General features: G+C 37.6%; 1 protein-coding gene across 1 annotated transcript in view; it reads right to left on the reverse strand.

Moving 5' to 3' along the window:
- kcnh5a (potassium voltage-gated channel, subfamily H (eag-related), member 5a) overlaps positions 1–19,120 on the reverse strand; it is a 113,563-nt gene that overhangs the window by 22,252 nt on the left and 72,191 nt on the right. The window contains exons 9-11 of the mRNA XM_051875355.1: positions 8,369–8,568; positions 5,774–6,026; positions 2,891–3,087 (exon numbers count right to left, since the gene is read on the reverse strand). Coding sequence (XP_051731315.1) covers positions 2,891–3,087; positions 5,774–6,026; positions 8,369–8,568 — 650 coding nt within the window. The remainder of the gene's footprint in view (positions 1–2,890; positions 3,088–5,773; positions 6,027–8,368; positions 8,569–19,120) is intronic.

Raw genomic sequence — 19,120 nt, forward strand, 5'->3', positions numbered from 1 at the left:
CCTAAACCTACCCGTCACTGGGGTTTAGACAAATGGTATGAATTCATACGAGTGAGGTCGTACGAATTTGTATGAATTAGCCACCTCGTAAAATACATAAGAACTGGTCGTGAGATAGCGTTGGTAGTATGAACCCGGCATAGGTCTTCTCATTTTTGCAATTCAAATCAATGTTTGACTAACACAACATGAACATTGGTCATGTTGTGTGTAGGGTGAAGATGTAATGACAATAATTTCATAATATTAGTAAGAGGCAACACTTCTTGTTATTATGCATGATAAATGTGCGTGTTGTGTGTGAGTCGGTGTGTGTGCGTGTATTCCCGCTGATTTGACTCATGCTTTATTCAGAGTGTGCGCTGCGGGGGGCCGTTCCTCCTCGGTAAAGTCGGCCCATCAGCAGCGTTACCCAGTCGACTGAGCACAGCAGGGCAATGGGGCGGCCTCTGTCACTCCACCAACAAAGAAACCAACGCTCTGCCCTTAAAACACTTCACACTATTTTCACCTCATCCTGGTCAGTATAATTGATGGTTCTCTGCTTGACGTAACCTCTGTGGTAAGCCTAAGTTAGCATATTCAAATAATAATCAACAGTAAAACCCATCAGAAAAATCACAGTATGTATACTAAAAGACACTATGACAAAATTAATATTGCAACAAGAATTTTTCAAATAAAGCATGTCGTCTACTAATTAAAGATGTATCCTGAGCTCCACAAATCAACTGCATGCAAAATTCATGATCTCAAAGTTACTCAGAGACCTTGAAGAATCACAAACCTTTAAATCAATTAATTTGTGCCCTTAGCAAAGTATCCTCTCATTAGACAGGTCCTCTTTTGCTGTGGCCAGAGGAAATAAATTAATATCGTGGCTCAGTGAGTCCAGTCCGTGTCCAAGAAGTCCAGCTGCTCTATGAAAGAATTTACCAATTTAACTTGTTTACTTGGGAGAATGCAAGATCTCCTCCCTCATTATTTAAAGATGAGCTTAACACACCTAATTTGTTTCAGAGCATCCTTTCCTCATTGATATAGATTAGATATAGCAACAGAGGAAATCTTTGCATCTAAATATAGGTTTACACAATGCTTACTAATTATGTAACTCAATGGCGGTAAAGTGCACAGCTGAGGTCTCCTAATTGTGTTGTGAATGCACAGGGTCTTTCTTTCGTCAAGAGATCCAAAGTTCTCCATGGGCGGTCTGTCAGAATGAATCATTTATGTATTTAAGGAATGTGAGGTCAGGTCTGAAAGACACAGCAGAGCTCTGAACTCATGCCAACACAGCACACAGCAGGACTGCACACCACACATTCAGGTCAAAGTGCACCAGGATGTGCTTGAATCTCTGAGACAAATAATCTGATTGATATGAGATGGAAAATATAAATAGATCATACATTATATACACTGCCCGGCCAAAAAAAAAAAAAAAAAGTCGCTATTTGGATTTCAAATGCTCTATCAAAGAATCTATAAATAGATAATTATTACAGTGATTATTATGTTTCTAACATGTTGTATGTTTGGCAACGGTTCTTTTAACCCTTAAAGATGGAGTATATAACTTTTAATTTCTTAAACAACCACGTAGGAAGACACATCATGGCCATATTCCAGGATGACAATGTCAAGATTCACCAGGGTTAAAATTGTGAAAGAATGGTTCAGAGAGCATGAAGAATCATGAAATCATCATTACATGAATTGACAACTCTGAGTCCAGACCTTAATTTCATTGAAAGTCTTTGGGATGTGCTGGAGGAGACTTTACAGAGTGCTCACCTCTTGCATTGTCAATACAAGATCTTGACTAAAAATTGATGCACCTCTTGATGGAAATAACATCACAACATTTATTTCCATCGAGAGGTGCATCATTTTTTGGTCAAGATCTTGTACTGACAATGCAAGAGGTGAGCACTCTGTAAAGTCTCCTCCAGCACATCCCAAAAACTTACACTGAGGTTAAGGTCAGTGCCAATTCATGTGTGAAAATGATTCTTCATGCTCCCTCCCAACAATTCTTTCACAGTTTGAGCCTGATGAATCTTGACATTGTCATCCTGGAATATGGCCATGATACATCTTAATACATGGTTGTTTAAGAAATAAAAAGCTTCACACTCCATCTTTTAGGGTTAAAAGAACCGTTGCCAAACATACAACATGCTAGAAAAATAATAATCACTGTAATAATGATCCATCCATAGTATTTGCCTATTAAAATCCAAACAGCAACTTTTTTTTTTTTTGTCCGGGCAGTGTATATTATGAAAAGCGAAACTCAAGTTTCAAGAGCAACAACATTTTCATGAACCACTGCATTTACCATCTTTTTGCCTAAAATAAATGAAAAAATAAAAAAGTCAATCATTTTAAAAGTGAACAAATGACAGCAAAGGTAATCTAAATTTAACAATGTAGGAACTAAGCATGAACAAATAAAAATCCAATATAGACCAATACTGATAATTAAAAAAATAATAATAAATAATAATAATGCTGATAACCAATATGTTATACATGCCGCAAATCCCTAGCCATTTTTATCCAAATAGACTATGTCATTCGCAATGCTTCATGGGATTGTTGCTTCATTTTTCTGGTTTTCATATGTAGTATTTTTTGTTTTAAATCAAAGTTTATCATCATGCAATTCATCGCAGACCTGGTTAATTTTGTTCAGGTTTTTAATTTCATGACTTTTAATGCAGAAAATGAATGGGAAAAAAAGTCTTCTTGAACCAAGACTGGAGAAAAAGTGGGCGATCGCGCTTGTATTCTATTCTCCAAGGCTTTTCAACTATCAGAATGGATTCAGCAAAGTCTGTTGCCATTAGAATGTGATACACATGTATGTGTATGTGGCGCTTACCCGCTTGCGGAGGTTGCAGGTGAGGATGAGGTTTCGGGAGAAGGAGTTGGCGAAGGCTGTGTAGAACTCCAGCACTTTGAGTAACGCATCCCTCCTGATGACATGCAGGTCGCAGTATGTCAGAGCCCTCACATTAGCACAGGCGTGTGCCAGCGTGGATTCCTTCCAAAACACGTCTCCAAACACATCGCCCTTACCTGGGACAGAAGAGAGGGATTATAGTTTTAAATTACACCATTAGTAAAGTTGTAAAGCATGTAAACCCTTTGGATTTGCTTGGATGTCTGTATAAAATGATTCCAGTGAATTTTCAGCATCATTACTCCAGTATTCAGCATCACATGATCCTTCAGAAATCATTCTAATTTGCTGATGTGCTGCTCAAGAAACATTTCTTATTATTATTAAAGTTAAAAACAGTTGAGCTGCTTAATATTTTTGTGGAAACCGTGATACATTTTTTCAGTATTCTTTGATTAATAGAAAGTTCAGAATTTTTTACTGTCACTTTTTGATAAATTTAATGTCTTTACTGATTCAAAGTTCTAATTATTAAAATGACTTGAAGATCAGATCACATTTAATGACCAATTTTTGCAGAAAGGGTTCACGTGTTTTACTGCAACTACAGTATATTGATAGGGCTTGTATATGAGCTTTTACTCTAAATCAGACAGACTACAGTAGGACATAAGTATCTTCTAAGTTCTCACACCACACTCATGAGAGAATCTGTACAAAGTACCCAGTCTTCAGCGCTTTTGATGAGGGGCATCATTAGGAGCCCAGCAGGTTTAGCCTGGTGGGTTCAAGTAAATGCCTTGGGGCTAATTAACTCGCAGCACTCGCATCTTATTTCATTTTATAATCATTAAAGCAAAAGAGCATCTGATCTGATTCCCCATTAGAGAGAAGAAGCATTAACTTCTCTACAGTGTCTCATAAGGTCTAATGTCATGTCGTTTGCGGTTACAGCGCGTCAGTGAAGGGCACGTCACATTCTTGCGGCAGCGGTACATCAGCAAGACTCAAGAGATAAAGAGATCAAACTCTTAAATGTGCGCATGTGTTATTTACAACAAAATAGCCATCTGTTTTTATTGTTCATAGTGGAATTGGTGCCAGGCTCAGAGTTAAATACAGAGTTAGTAACTGTTCCTTTGTTGCAGAGACATTTGGTAAAAACAAAAATAATGCTACAACAAATTAGCCAGATGCACAAGGCCAGGATTGTTGTTGCTTTCTCAAATTCCAATAGGACGTTTACGAGCCTGGACTTACTCATCTTTTACAAGAGCGGTGTGTATTTGTGCTTTCTCTGGTCATCGTTATAGCACTGCAATGAGGCTGTGTGAACTATCAGTGCACATCCCTGTGAAACAGAAGACTCAACAATCAATTGACGAAGAATCGGTCCCCACAGTTCCTTTACAGCAGGATAAGGAGATGCCGTGGACAGAGTAACAAATGCTACATATAGCATATGTAGTTGACTGTAGCCTTTTATGTTACTTCAGAGAATGAACGTTAGCGAGTTCACTGTGCAAGATTCATTTTTTTTAGAATCCACTGCGTTAGTATTGTGTCCTTTATAAGTTTATTTTTCTTCACTTGTCCAAATTTTGATATGTTTTTGGAGCTGTGGTATGTGCCCTCAGGAAAAACCTGCAGAGCTCTGAAGTATTACAGTACTACAAACTGCCTAATTGTGCAGCATTTGTCTTTCTTGATAGGATGTGGGAATACTGGGGTGTTGTGCAGAAATGATTTAAAACAGTACCAAAGTATATATTGAAATAAAACAGGGTTCTGTTTTTATTCAAGAATATCCAACCTGCTTAAAAGCAGAATATACTGGATACTGTCACATGTTTTACACCACTGAATATTTCTTAGAGTGGCGTAATTATTGAAGTCTATTAAACAAAATTTTGAATTGCTATTGGCCAGGAAAACACAGCTGATCTTCTGTGACCACAGAGGGGCATGTTGTCATGTTGTATGGGGTAAGGTGTTACAATGGGAACCCACTATAAACAAATATAAACTAATAAAAATGAAAAAACCTCCTATATAAATTTATATTATTATTATATAATACTATAATAGTATATAGATAACACTAAAACAACTGCTCATTACAGCAGTTTGAAGTAAAAAAAATCTAAAAGGTAGAGTAAAGAGGAATTTTTAGCAAGATCTATACAAGATCTCTTCTTTCAGGGAGTCCTGGTTTTATAATGACAAAAAATTTAAAATTGCATCATATAAACCATTTGAGAATATAATTCAACATTCCTGTTAAAACCTACCTTTATATATTATATGTGACCCTGGACCACAAAACCAGTCACACAGGTATATTTGTAGCAATAGCCAACAATACATTGTATGGGTCAAAATTATCGATTTCTTTTTTTATGCCAAAAATCATTAGGATATTGAGTAAAGATCATGTTCAATGAAGATATTTCCTACCATAAATATATCAAAAATTTATTTTTGTGAGTGGATATGCATTGCTAAGGACTTCATTTGGACAACTTTAAAGGCAATTTTCTCAATATTTTGATTATTTTGATGTTTTCGCAGTGATTCCATACAAGAACTATTTTTGGATTCCCCAAAGAACCTTTAAGTTCTTAAAAGAACCACTTTTTCAAAGGGAATATATATATATATATATATATATATATATATATATATATATCAATGCTAGTAAAAAAAAAAAAACTTTATTTTTAAGAGTTTACATTTAAGTAACTGGATCATAGTAACTGAGATATAGCTCTTCTGACAACTCTCCAATGTGACAACTAACCCCTGACTTCTCCCTTAAATTGTTGTTTTTCTTCCCAGAGTGGAAAGAATGATTTAGCTCACCTAAAATGGCAATAACCTCATCATCCTGAATGACCTCCAGCGATCCAGACACCACGAAGCAAAGAGTGTCCACACTCTCCCCTGCGTGGAAAATGAGATCTCCTGGAGCGCAGTGTGTGGTCTGGAACTCTACCGCCAAAGAACGCAGACAGCCGTCACTGGCCAGCCGGAAGGCAGGGTGCTCGTTGAAAACCTGGCGGTTCAGGTGCACACAGATGTCTGCACGCATGTCCTTAGGACAGATGGACAGAACCTAACAAGTAAAGCAAGGAAACCTATGTCTTAATGACACATTCTTTCAAACATATGTACACAGTCCAACGAAACTCTTCTTGTTGTAGCTGGGATCATTTGTTCTATTTTTGACCTGCAACTACATATTAAATGTATTTTTGCTAAAAACATTAGGAAAAAGTAATGTATAAATCAGAAATAAAGTACCCTATGGGATGATACCAGAGCACTTCACTTCATATTTGGGTCCTGATCACCCTCTCAGGGTTTATTCTACATTAATGAAGAGATGACTGCGCATTATCCCACTTATTACACAGCTACTTATATAAAATAAAAAATATAAATAATGTATATATAATATAAAATGTAAAAATTAAAAAAAAAAAATGATGAAAAGTGATGAATGAATGAATGAATGAATGAATGAATTGAATTAAATTGAATAAATAAATACTGATTTAAGTAAAAAAAAAAAAATGGAATGTGGAATAAGCCAGTTATTAAAATAATAGGCTACAGCACAGACTTGCATTGGTAAGCAGATAGCCTTACTGCACTTCATTACTTAGGCTAGAAAGAAAAAAAGAAGTCAAACAGAAACATGTTCAGTTGCTGGTGGTATTTGGAAATGTCAGCTTCTGAATATTTCACTTGTGTGCTGTCTACAGTGAGAGCTAAATTAACACTGAGCTGAAGAACTTGAGGTTATTACAAAAAATAATCAATATCATTTACACTGTAATGCTATTAACATACTAAGATTAGCTGCCCATTGACACAACTGATTAACAATTAACTTTTATGTATAATAACAAAAGATGATTAGAACTGATTCAGCCAGTTAATCAACTGTTTTTTTTGTTGTTGTTTTTTTTGTTTCTTGATTCCAATAAAAACCCAAATGAAGTCACCCATTAGTGAGCTTAAGTGTCTCATTTAGATTTTGGCAATAACAAAATCGCAAAATTTCACATCATAACAAATAGGGATTTATGGAGATTATTATTAAGACAAATATGTACTATTATCTGTAAATATATCTAACTGTTTGTCTTCATACATTCCATATACAGTACAGTGTACATATTATTTGAATGCATTAACAAAAAATTCGGTGTGTGTATATGAATATGAATAGTATGTGTGAATGGGGTTACAGCATTAATATGACATCATTAAGCGTCCATAAAAAATGTGTCATGTACTGGACGCTTCATAAGCGAATGTTTCCATTATGAGCAGAAGCACATGCATGCAGGGCGTTCAGTGCATGGAAAAGATCTAATACACTTCACTTCACCAGAATGCCATTAAAACTCTGCAGAAACCAATTATACTTTGTGCCTCAGTCACCTGTACAGGATCTTTCTGGTCAGGACTATTCTATAGTATGTTCAAATTTGCCCTTTATGCCCATTGCCATATCTCAATAAATGGAGAGGATTTCACACCCCACACTGCATTCTAACCAGTTATGAGAATCCTTTAGAAGTCTAAATTTGAGCCAGGGATTGAATAGATCTACTATATTCCCTGAGGGTTGATGTCTCCTGGGATATAATGCAATTTCCCATTCCTCTTCTAGAATGAAATAAAAATGGGGTCTTGATGGAGAGACACTTACACAAAATGATGGCCTTCTTTTCTCCACCTCCACTATTTTTTTGTTTAACGTTTCTGACAGAATGATAGCATCCATCATAAAAAAGATAAACATAAATGATTTCTCTTTAGTTCAGCATTTGGGATCACACTGCCTATATCCAAACATCTTGATTTGGAGTCCATAGTTAAATTCAATTCAGAAAGAGAGGATAGAGATTTGCTCATGAGCCATTAATTATGTTACCACTGTAAAGATGAAAGAGAAAGTAATTAAACAATGCCTTCCATTGTCAAAACTCAATCCTTCGCCCTACTGATGTAAATAAAAAAAAGTGTGTCTTTCCCAGTCAACAAGAACTGGTGGAATCTGCCATGACTGCCCATGTCTTAAGATTTTAAACCTGTATAAATAATTAATAAATTATAAAGAGTTAAATCAATGGCAATTTTTTGCACATAACGGTTCTATAAAAAGTAACAAAAATGAAAAAAGACCCCACAAAAAAGACGCTACTGATTTTTTATGATGACAAATTTTTAGTGTGATGTTAAAATGCCCCTCTAACTTTTATATTTACATGATTTTTGATCAAAACAAAAATATCTGAACTTTTATAGAAATTATATTTCTCCATCAATATTCAATAAAATTAAATAAGCGAAAATAACACATTTCCCTCAAGGGGCCTTTTCTGCACTTACATTTACAGTATGTGTTCAGAGTGCATCAGAAAGAGGAACAGGTTTACTCACCTTCTCTGTGTCTATGCCTTTGGTCATGGCCCATGTGGACACAATGTAGTCCATAACTCTCTCGCTCAGTCCTTTAGGCACCTGATAGAGCTTCAGGAAGTCTCTCACATTGTTCAGCATCTCATGGTAGCGATTGGTGTTCGTGTACATCTGCTGAAAGATGGTGGTCACGTTTCCAAAGATAGTGGCGTACAGAAGAGCTGCAAATCAGAGAGGGGAGAGAATGAACAGGGCACTTTTGAAAGCTGCTATTTATAAAAATCAAAGGCTAGACTGAAGTGAGAGTGTCTAAAAGTATCTGAAGGGAAATGGGCGTGGTGAATCGCTGGTCAAGTAGAGCTTCATATCGATGCTAGTCTGTGAAATAGAGATCAGATGCAATTTGGACTTTCTCAGTGTATTAAATCCCAGTAATATACCTTATCTATCACATTTTCTATAAGCAAAGTACAGTAAAACCCGCAGCACTGTTAAAAACGTGATTCTGACTGACAACTGAAAACAATTATTTCATTTACTAACTCTATGTATGCACATATTTTTGGATATATATATTAGTATTGTGTGTGTGTGTGTGTGTGTGTGTAAATATGCTGTATATATCAGCAATTATTAGTGAAAGGCACAATATTTCTTAAAATATAAAGTAAAATGTCTATTTAAATACAGAAATAAAATGTAATCAAACTTATTACTAGATACTACATATGCCAAATGTCAAAGAACATTTCAAATATTCACAGAAATCTCTTCTAAGCAACAGCCAGCTACTGTATGTAGCTTTTTAGACTGCTAATATATATTTGCAAGCAGACACTGGCAATATCCCCCTAATCCTATCCCAACTTACACCCGAGCGTTTCCATGGAAACACAGACCAAAATAGTTTCTGAAATCTATTGTTATTTTGTTACCAGTATGTTCTCAGAAGGTGGACAGGAAAATGGCTTAGACAGAAAGGATGATCAGCATTGGCAGAGAGGTAAGATTCCGTTGGAAACCGAGAGGTGTGGGTAATGCACTTTAAATCACATCAGTGATTGACAAGATTCCAGTCATTCAGAGAACAGAGCAGGGTCTGTGCACCAGTCATCCTTGCATTCACCCTCTTTTGACACGCATGCCAAAGACCAGCGGGAGCTTGATCAACATTAATGGTCTATGCAAACCAAAGCATTAATTAACTGCCCATGTGAGTGAACGCAGGCTGAGTGATGATAATAGCGTTTGCACTCTGATGCAGCAATTCATTTCTAGCCAAGATACCAGTGATGCAGATCAATTTCAGGCCGATGATTCATTCATGTGTCAGTCGTCTGCCTGTTTTTACTAGTGTAATCAATATGAACGAGCGCAATAAAGACTCATCAACAGCGACATATTTTTAACTTGTCTGGTAGTCAAGAAATATGTGCATAGGACGAATAGGTGCCAATCCACATTATAACACACACCTGAATGATAGCCGACAGGACAAAGACAGTGTAATTTACACACAGGCAATTGCAGTAAATTAAGTTCAGTTTTACATAATGTACATATGTGTTTGATTAGTAATTAAGCAGGGATTAGTCAGAGCTTACAGTTAATTGATAAGGTTGTTTTTTCAGTGGCTGAGTTCACTGTTATTATAAAGGTTATGCAAGAACATGATGAACTAGAAGAAACAGAGCTAACAAAATAGGAAATCTCACTGCATTGCATAGACTATGCGAAAATTGAAAATTTAGAGGAAAAAAAGAGAAAGAGAGAGAAATCAGAAACAATAAGGAAGCTCATAAAGAACATAAACTTAACTGGGAAAACAAATTAGTTTGTTTGATACTCTACACTCTGAAAAATGCTGGGTTAAAAACAACCCAAGTCGGGTTGTAAATGGACTTACCCAGCAATTGGGTTGTTTTAACCCAGTGGTTGGGTTATATGTTTGGCCAACGTGCTGGGTAGTTTTATTTAACCCAACTATTGTTTAAAAATTACTATATGGCTGGCTTAAAATGAACCCAAAATAGGTTGGAAAATAAAAATAATTACTAGAGGCAACAATAATAATCAAAAGGCGAATATTTATTAATATTAATTTGATAAATGTTTATTGTTTAATTATTATTCATTAAACATTAATAAATGTTAATTTATTAAACATATGAATAAATGTTAATTTCCAACATATTTTGGGTTCATATTAAGCAAGCAATACAGTATTTTTTTAAATGATAGTTGAGTTAAATAAAACTATCCAGCAGGTTGGGCGAACATTTAACCCAACCACTGAGTTAACACGTCTCAGGTTACGCATGTAACCACGGTTCCCTGAGAAGGTGAATAAGACGCTGCGTACCCTTGTGGGCGCTATGGGGAATGCCTCAGGCATGACTGGTGTCTGAAACATGAGTGTAAATATGACAATGAACTTGACATTGGCAGGCGGCAGCCTATGACGTCAACGCAGGTGTGGATGAGAGTATAAAAGGGCACCTGAGAAATACGTCATCCACTTCTTGTCTTCAGGAACACCTGAAGCATGGCAAAGGGATGCAGCTCTCGTTCCACTTCTCAGGGGACCATGGTTACATGTGTAACCTGAAACATTCCCTTTCGAATGGGAATGCATCCCCTAGAGGGCGCTATGGGGAACTGTATACCCACGCCACCATGCTGAAGGGATGAGTGCCTTATTGGCTTAACTAAGTCAAAGACTCAAAGGAGTTCTCCCCCCTACACCAGCAATGTCATAGACCAGAGCTTCTTGAGAATGGAGGCCTCAACAGGATGCCTCAAATACGATACTCTGAAATGACTAAGGTCAGTAGCCAAGGAGGCTCCAGAGAGCCTAACAACCCAGCATACTGCCCCACCGCCTAGCCGAGCTCTGGGAGCGAAGGCCTCAATATGAAGGCCTACTACGCCCCAGGCTCAGGACATCTCGTAAGGAGGCTCACAGAGAGCCTACAATTCACAGATGCTGTCCTAGTAGAGCTCTGGCAAGCGGAGGACTCAATGAAGGAAACTCTCTGAAGCAAGAGGAGGCCTGTAGATGCTCGCAGTAGATGGCTGAGTTCTAGGAGCGGAGGCCTCAGCATGACGACTCTCTAAAGCGAGAGGAGGCCTAACCACACCCCACGCGTAGGATACCTTGCAAGGAGGCTCATGGAGAGCCTACAACCTGCCATATTGTGTCCTAGTGGAGCGCTGGCGAGTGGAGGCCTCTATAAAGATAACTTTCTGAAGCGAGAGGAAGCCTGACAACACTCGCAGTAGATTGCCAAACTCTAGAAGCTGAGGCCTCAACATGATAACTCTCTAAGCGAGAGGAGGCCTAACTATGCCCCACGTACAGAATACCATGTAAGGAGGCTCACAGAAAGCCTACAACTCAGAGATGCTATCCTAGTGGAGCTCTGGCGAGGAGAGGCTTCTAAGAAGATAACTCTCTTAAGTGAGAGGAGGCCTGAAGACGCTCGCAGCCCTAGAAGCGAAGGCCTCAGCATGAAGACTCTCTAAATCGAGAGGAGGCCTAACTACGCCCCACACATAGGATGCCATGTAAGGAGGCTCACAGAGAGCCTACAACTCACAGATGCTGTCCTAGCGGAGCTCTGGCGATCAGAGGCCTCTTTGAAGATAACCTTCTGAAGTGAGAGGAGGCCTGACGACGCTCGCAGTAGATGGCCGAGCTCTAGGAGCAGAGCATGACGACTCTCTAAAGCGAGAGGAGGCCTAACTACGCTCCATGCATAGGGCCTGGTCGGAGCCTTCAAAGAGGACGCCTCATCTACTAAGAAACAGTAGAAAGACACTGACACATTCCATTAAATATGGAATCCCTTATGATCTTTATACCTCAGCATAGAGATCAAAGGAAAACAGAAGGCTCACAGGGGCAGGCAGTATATACAGACAGAATTGTTATCCACAAAACCTTCTTGTGCAGCCATAACAGATCTAATCTGTCATTGGTACAATAATAATAATAACTACAGCACTTTTCTGTCTCTAATTCCTCAGAATTAGACACATAAAGAACCATAGTGCTATTAAGAAAACAAGAGGAGCCAAAAAAGGAAGACTTGCTCTGCCTACAAGCCTTAATCCCACCTCACCGAAATGACGGTCGCGGGACCCAACTGCAGGCGCTCAACTCTCATCCCTCAAGAGAGAGTCAAGCCAGGGTGGAAACAATTACTGCAACCGCATCGCAAAAAGCGCGCATATAACCTCAAGCGTGCCAGTTCAACGACAGATTCTAACACTCTGAAAAGAATCATATGAGAACAGATGCGAATGCATTGTCTTAAACTCCTCCGAGAGCCGAACATGCACGTGCAAATGCTAACTACAATCCCTCAGGAAAGAGCAGAAAGGAAAGAGTTCCTTACCTGTCTCTTGTAGTCCGTCTCATGAATGCATCATACCTAGCGCATCCAGCATTCTCGAAGAGAAGACAGCATTCCACCCAAACACACGTCCCACATCCCTCGAGAATAGGGATGGCGCGAATGGAGCTTTCATTGAGAAATCCTTCAATGCGTGCATTCTTCTCCCTCTGGATCTAAACGCACGTGGCCTAACTCATGTACAAATAAACAGAGGATGACGTATTTCTCAGGTGCCCTTTTATAATCTCTGCCGCACCTGCGTTGATGTCATAGCCTGCCGCCTGCCAATGTCAAGTTTATTGTCATGTTACAGTCATGCCAGATGTATTCCCTCTAGGGGACGCAGCACGAGTTCCTATTTGAAAGGGAACAACCCAATCGCTGTGTACCATTCAAGTTTTGGGTCTGTATTATTAATACTAATTAATACTGGAGTAAAACTCCAGTCTTTAGTGTCAAATACAGCTTAAAACTATACTGTTTTTTTGTTTTGTTTTGTTTTTTTGCATGCAGAAAAGAATATATTTAGCAGAAGGTCCATTCACCAAAAGTGATGATGATGTGATTTGGAGGGGGGATGATGCACATGAAATTATGATATTACTCCATCTCTTCAGCTCTGTAGTCTTATTTGCTCTCCATGAGCACCAAGCCCCATCAATTCTGCATTACTTCACATTCATGGCCTAATCAAATCTACTGAAGACATGATAGTGGGTGGTCCTCTCATGAGAAGGGAATATTATATCCCTATGGGTGTTGAATAAATGTTGATTGATGGAGTCAAAAGAATGGTAGCGTGTTAGCCAGACATCATTTCTCATCGTCATTTCTGGCACCATCGTTTTCATAAATGTCTTCTCTTCTCCACTGAAGCAGACATTTTCTCATTAGGTCAGGGTAATAGCCAATTTGATGCCATTTTATGGGGCGGTAATGGGAATAACAAAGGCCTTGCAGATGCACTTTTGATGATGGCTGATGAAATAAGAAAGAGTGGTACCGGACTGGAGAGGATTTTCGATTGGACTGAATTTCTCATGTGCTGAATGCAGAAGAAGGAAATAGTCACCCTTGCCCTTTGCAATTACAGTAAAATGATACATGTGCTAGGAGGAAGCTTGCCTTGTGTCCTTTACTGTATTCAGCAGGATGGGTTTTGAACTACTGAGTGCGTGTAGAAGGCCAACCTATAAAAATGTTGTTGTGGGTCTTAAAACAGCCCAGAATAAGAAAATACTGTTTATTTAGAATCATCAAAACATTCAAACGCAGGGTTTCCCAAACAAAGGTTCACAGCCCCTAGCGGTTTGTGATGGAACTGCAGAGTTTTGTGAGATTTTGATATAAATGACAATGCCAAATGTTCATAAATAAAACTGCAAAATTTTGTTAAATAAAGTATCTAAATGGTTTTAATGGTCATTATACAGAGGTAAATTATTCTTTTTCAAAACATAAGTATATCATTAGAAAGTTTAAAAATTGTGCAATATAATTTTTTTTACAACTCAGTGCTTATTATTAATATATGAAAATAAATAGCAATTGCTATAACAAATGCTGCAATAAAATTGTGATATCTTTGTGGGGATTTTAATTGTTGCATAAAAGGTCAATTTGCAATAATCGTAGAAATCGTGAAATCATGATATTTTATCATATAATAATCATACAGTCAAAAATTCACATCATGACATCCCTATATTAAGGTACTTTGAAGTGAGTTAATTTTTTCTTAATGTGCATAATCATGAACCTCATTCAATATCATTAGATTTTTCTGAAAACAAGACCTAATATCTAATATCTTAAGTCAATTTATCTTCTTTTAAGGATGTTTAGATGTAAAAATCAAGTAACATGAATGATTTTTTCAGTGTTGAATCACAATTACTGTCCTTTTGAATAATGAGCACAGTAAAATATCTACACAAGGCACAGCGATTCCCAAAGGCATCTGGGGTCACAGTAACAGTCTGTTCAGGCAGGTGTTAATAGCAACGGTTTTGATTCATTCAAATCCCGGTCTTTCATACACTCAACTTTGGAAAAAGCTCAGTCTCAGAACGATCCCTCAGAGCACCTTCACTCAGAGCATCAAATGAATGATTCATTGCTGCATTGAATAGGTGGCAATCTCTAGGATGTGACAGTGATATTAAGAGTGATGACAGCACTACAAAGCGAATCCCTTGTAATAGCTCCACTGCTCAATATCCAAGCTCTTATTAAATATTTACAGGACTGACTCATGCGCTGCCCGGTGGCACAAAGTCGTGAGATGCAACCCCGCAGAGTCCACACAAGCTCAGCGCGAGTAATTGTGTTGAACACATCCCAAAAAAATAAGCGCAGCAATGCAGAGCCATATTAACAAGATTAGGAAGGCGATGACTTAATACATGTAAGTACAGATGATTGTGCAGGGCTGAGTCCCAGAGCTCCACAGTGGCTTGATTTTGTTATGCGTGAGAAGTGGGCCTGTGAGCTCTGAGATGTATGCGGAGGAAATGTACTGTGTAGTCAAGCTTGCTATTCAATTCCTCCTCTGGCCAAAACTTTCATACATAGAAAAACATTGTCTGTGCAGTGTTTGTGATGTCTTGAGAGACTGTAAATGTACTGTTGGTGATGAGACAATTCTATTAGGATTTACCACAATGTATTATTTAGTACTAGGGAAAAGCAACATACATACATACATACATACATATTATTTTATTATAATATATAATATATATATAATATATATATATAGTCAAACCAAAATTTATTCAGACACCTTGAACATTTCATTCATTAATACAGTTTATTCACTATAGTTTAAGAAAAATGGTAATAAAATATGACAAGATCTCAGTTAAACTGTGTCAGAAAAAAAAAAAAAAAAAGTAATTATGTCAGATAACACTTAAGCAAAACATGGTCAGGTCAAAGTGTCTGAATAATTTTTGGTTCCAAATTTTTATCAATTTTACTGGTAATCCACTGTATGAAGAAATTTTGGGTAAGTCACAGTTTACTTTATTTTACTATCCTCACTTACATAAATGAACTATAGCGTCCTGCACCCACTAGTAAGAATATATAAAAAATGTCTTAATAATTTTTGGTTTGACTGTATATACATATTCCAAAACATACTGTGTTTACAACAGTTAAACCTATATGATTTAAACATTTTAGATACTGATTAAGAATAGGCAAAATGGCATATTTTAGTGCACAATAGTAGCATTTAGTGTTTTTAAGGTCTCAGCAGTCGTTTCTATTGAAGAGCTGAACAGGAATGTGGTGTGATGTCCTTCATCAGCATGGTCTGTTTTGTGTGAGTCTATCTGTACCTCTTTGAAGTGTATAAGACTGTGGGAACCGTAACTCCATCACAGCTTGATCAGGAAGAACTAAACCACAGGGAGCAGGTGCTGAAAGCCAGGTGTTTGCAGTCACCATACTGACATCAAATTCAGATCTTACTGTAACTTCTTCATGGAGAATAAACTTTGTTATCATTAAAATAACTGGTTTAACCCTTCTTTCTTTCTTAGGAATCCACAGCATCTCTGGCTTCATTTAATGCAACATCTTAAACAAACAGTAGTTGAGCTAAGGAGAAAACCTTTCGCTTTCTATCAGGAATAATGATTAACACTAATTTGATGATGTTAGCTTAACCTTAAAGGACTAAAGATTTAAAGGTCAAATTCATCATGTCGTCCCACAACAGCTTTTTGTTCCGGAGTAATGGATCTGAGTATGACAAATGCAGGGACAGTCCCCCTGGGGCAACCTGGAGTTAAGCACTTTGCTCAAGGGCGTAATGGCAATAGGGTCATGTGCTGCACTTTAGACGGTAATGAGCATGTAACTCTGACTGAAGAAGAACAATTAAAGACCCCCTGTGGTGAAAATCAAGTTTTTAATGTTTTTTATACGTATGTCTATGTGGTGTTTTTAATATGCTTTAAGACAAACCATGTGCAAATTCATCAGTCAACACCATTGATGAATATTTTCTCCTTAAAACTGCAGTTTACCAAAGACAATCTCGAAAACGTGCCGCCTGTTCTCTACGTCACAAACACGTTGTAACCAATCTCGTCAATGTGCAGGGTGGGCTTTAGCACAGTGGTTCCCAAACACGTTCCTGGAGGCCTCCCAACACTGCATATTTTCAGAGGTGTAAAGAGTACCTGAAAACCATACTTGAGTAAAAGTACCTTAAATCGAAAATGACTCCACTACAAGTTACAAGTCGCCAATTCTAATACGACTTGAGTAAAAGTCTTAAAGTATCTGATTTTAACAGTACTTAAGTATTTTACTCATGCTGAATGTAGGCTCAGTCCTGAGTGACATGCCAGTGAAAATAAGAAACAATTAATTTGTAAGATGAGAAATCAAGTTTATTTTCTAAAATCAAAATAAAACTGAACACCTCAATATTGCAATAAATCAAGGTCGACGCAACCTTTTAAACGTCTACAGCTCAAGTGCACAGAAAGGCCATAAGTAAACCAATATCCTTCAAAACGGTCTTGTCAGTATAGCGGATAAATAAAACAATGTTAAGTAAAATTAAATAGTCAAAGTCTACTGTATGTGCTGGTTTGAGCCTCATCACCAGCTGCAATCATTTCCTCATCTAATAAATAAAACATCTGCGATCAGCAACTACCTGCTAATGCGTAAAGTATCCTTGTTGACAAGTTTTGGGTGAGTAAAGGCAAAATGCACAAGATATAGTACCTTCAATGCCCTTAGATGGCGATATCGCTTCTTTATATCAGAAACAAACTGAGGCAGAAAAAGTTAGCTGCCATGAAAAATGTAATTTGTAAATGCATTACTCATCACAAATGTAGTGGAGCTAAAAAGTACATTTACTGCTCAAAAATGTAGTCAAGTAGAGAGTAAAAGTTGCCAATATCTTTGATACTCAGTACAACTACAAATAGCCAAAAAGATACTTAAGTACAGTAACTAATTACATTTACTCAAGTACTTTACATCTCTGCATATTTTGTATCTCTCCTTTGGGCCCATCCACACGGAGACGAGTTTAGCTGTATATGCAAAAATTTTGTATCGTATAGGCATTTTGTCGATCCGGCGTTTTCAGAAGGTGAAACCGCTATTTTTTTTAACCGAGTCCCAGAGTGGATAAATCTGAAAACGACGCCCTTGCGTTTTCGTGTGTACAGCCAATCTGTATATTTTGTGAAACGAACCAAGAGAAGTCAGGTTAAATCGGGGATATTTAGCAATATAGCGGGTGAATTATGAATATGATGTATATTACTATGTTATGATGAACTATAGGCCTTTCTCCACTGATGTTCTAAGTTGTTCAAAGTGTTTCTAAGCATGCTGATTGTTAGAAGGCAGCTGTCTGACTGAGATGGTGAATGGGAACATGGTTTGTTTAACATTAGCAACACATTATTAGCTGTTTGATAACGCAAAGGCTAATCATATCAACTACCGTTATGTGCCTGACGTAGAGAGCAATACATAAAACGCATTACCATTCTGAAACATTGACTTAGACGAGCCTGTATAATTCGCTCTTCTACTGAATCAGTTTCTGCTTCAAACATATATGGCTAAATTAAACCAGTATTTCATGTTTTCTTAGCTGGTGTGATTGAGTGGAGGCGGGGATTAAAATGCATATTCATGGATCCGCGTATACTAAATGAAGCAAGGGTGTAGAGTTACATTCAAGCTATTTTTAAGGCATGAAAAAATTATTTTCACAATTATTTTCAGCATTTGACATGCTATATGTTCATACAGCTACAGTGCTATACATTCCAGTATACTTTATGTTCAAATAAACAGAGCTAAAGGCCATGTTCATATTTTATAGCACAAGTGAATTTGTGTTTGCTGTTTGCTGACACATCACACCCTAAAGCAAAGCGCACACACCTGCTAAATTCGCCCACATTCTCTTAGAAAAACACACATATTGTTGCAGGGGATAGTTGATATGTGAGCTGTGTTAAAGGTAGACAGTGTGTCCTCACCTGTCCTAACATCTATTTAGCTCTAATCTATCTACCTACCTACTTGGCTGTCTTTTTGTCTATCTACAGTGTCTATCTATTGTATGTACTTACCTATGTGTCTGTCTTTCTTCTATAGCCTATATTATCAACATACCAGGGGCATTTCCTCCGAGGAGGCAAGGTAGGCAGTGCCTCCTCAGAAAAAAACTGGATGAGAAAATAATCGATATTACAAAAATAATACAATGCAAATGTTAGAAAATTTGACATTAAAAAGTGTAAAAGTCACTCGTTTTTCTAAAGAAACACTGTCAAACAGCGACACCCGCAGGTGAAGTTACAGCAGTAGTCCGTGT

This window comes from Ctenopharyngodon idella, chromosome 20 (genome assembly GCF_019924925.1).
Source record: "Ctenopharyngodon idella isolate HZGC_01 chromosome 20, HZGC01, whole genome shotgun sequence".
Lineage (NCBI taxonomy): Eukaryota > Metazoa > Chordata > Actinopteri > Cypriniformes > Xenocyprididae > Ctenopharyngodon > Ctenopharyngodon idella.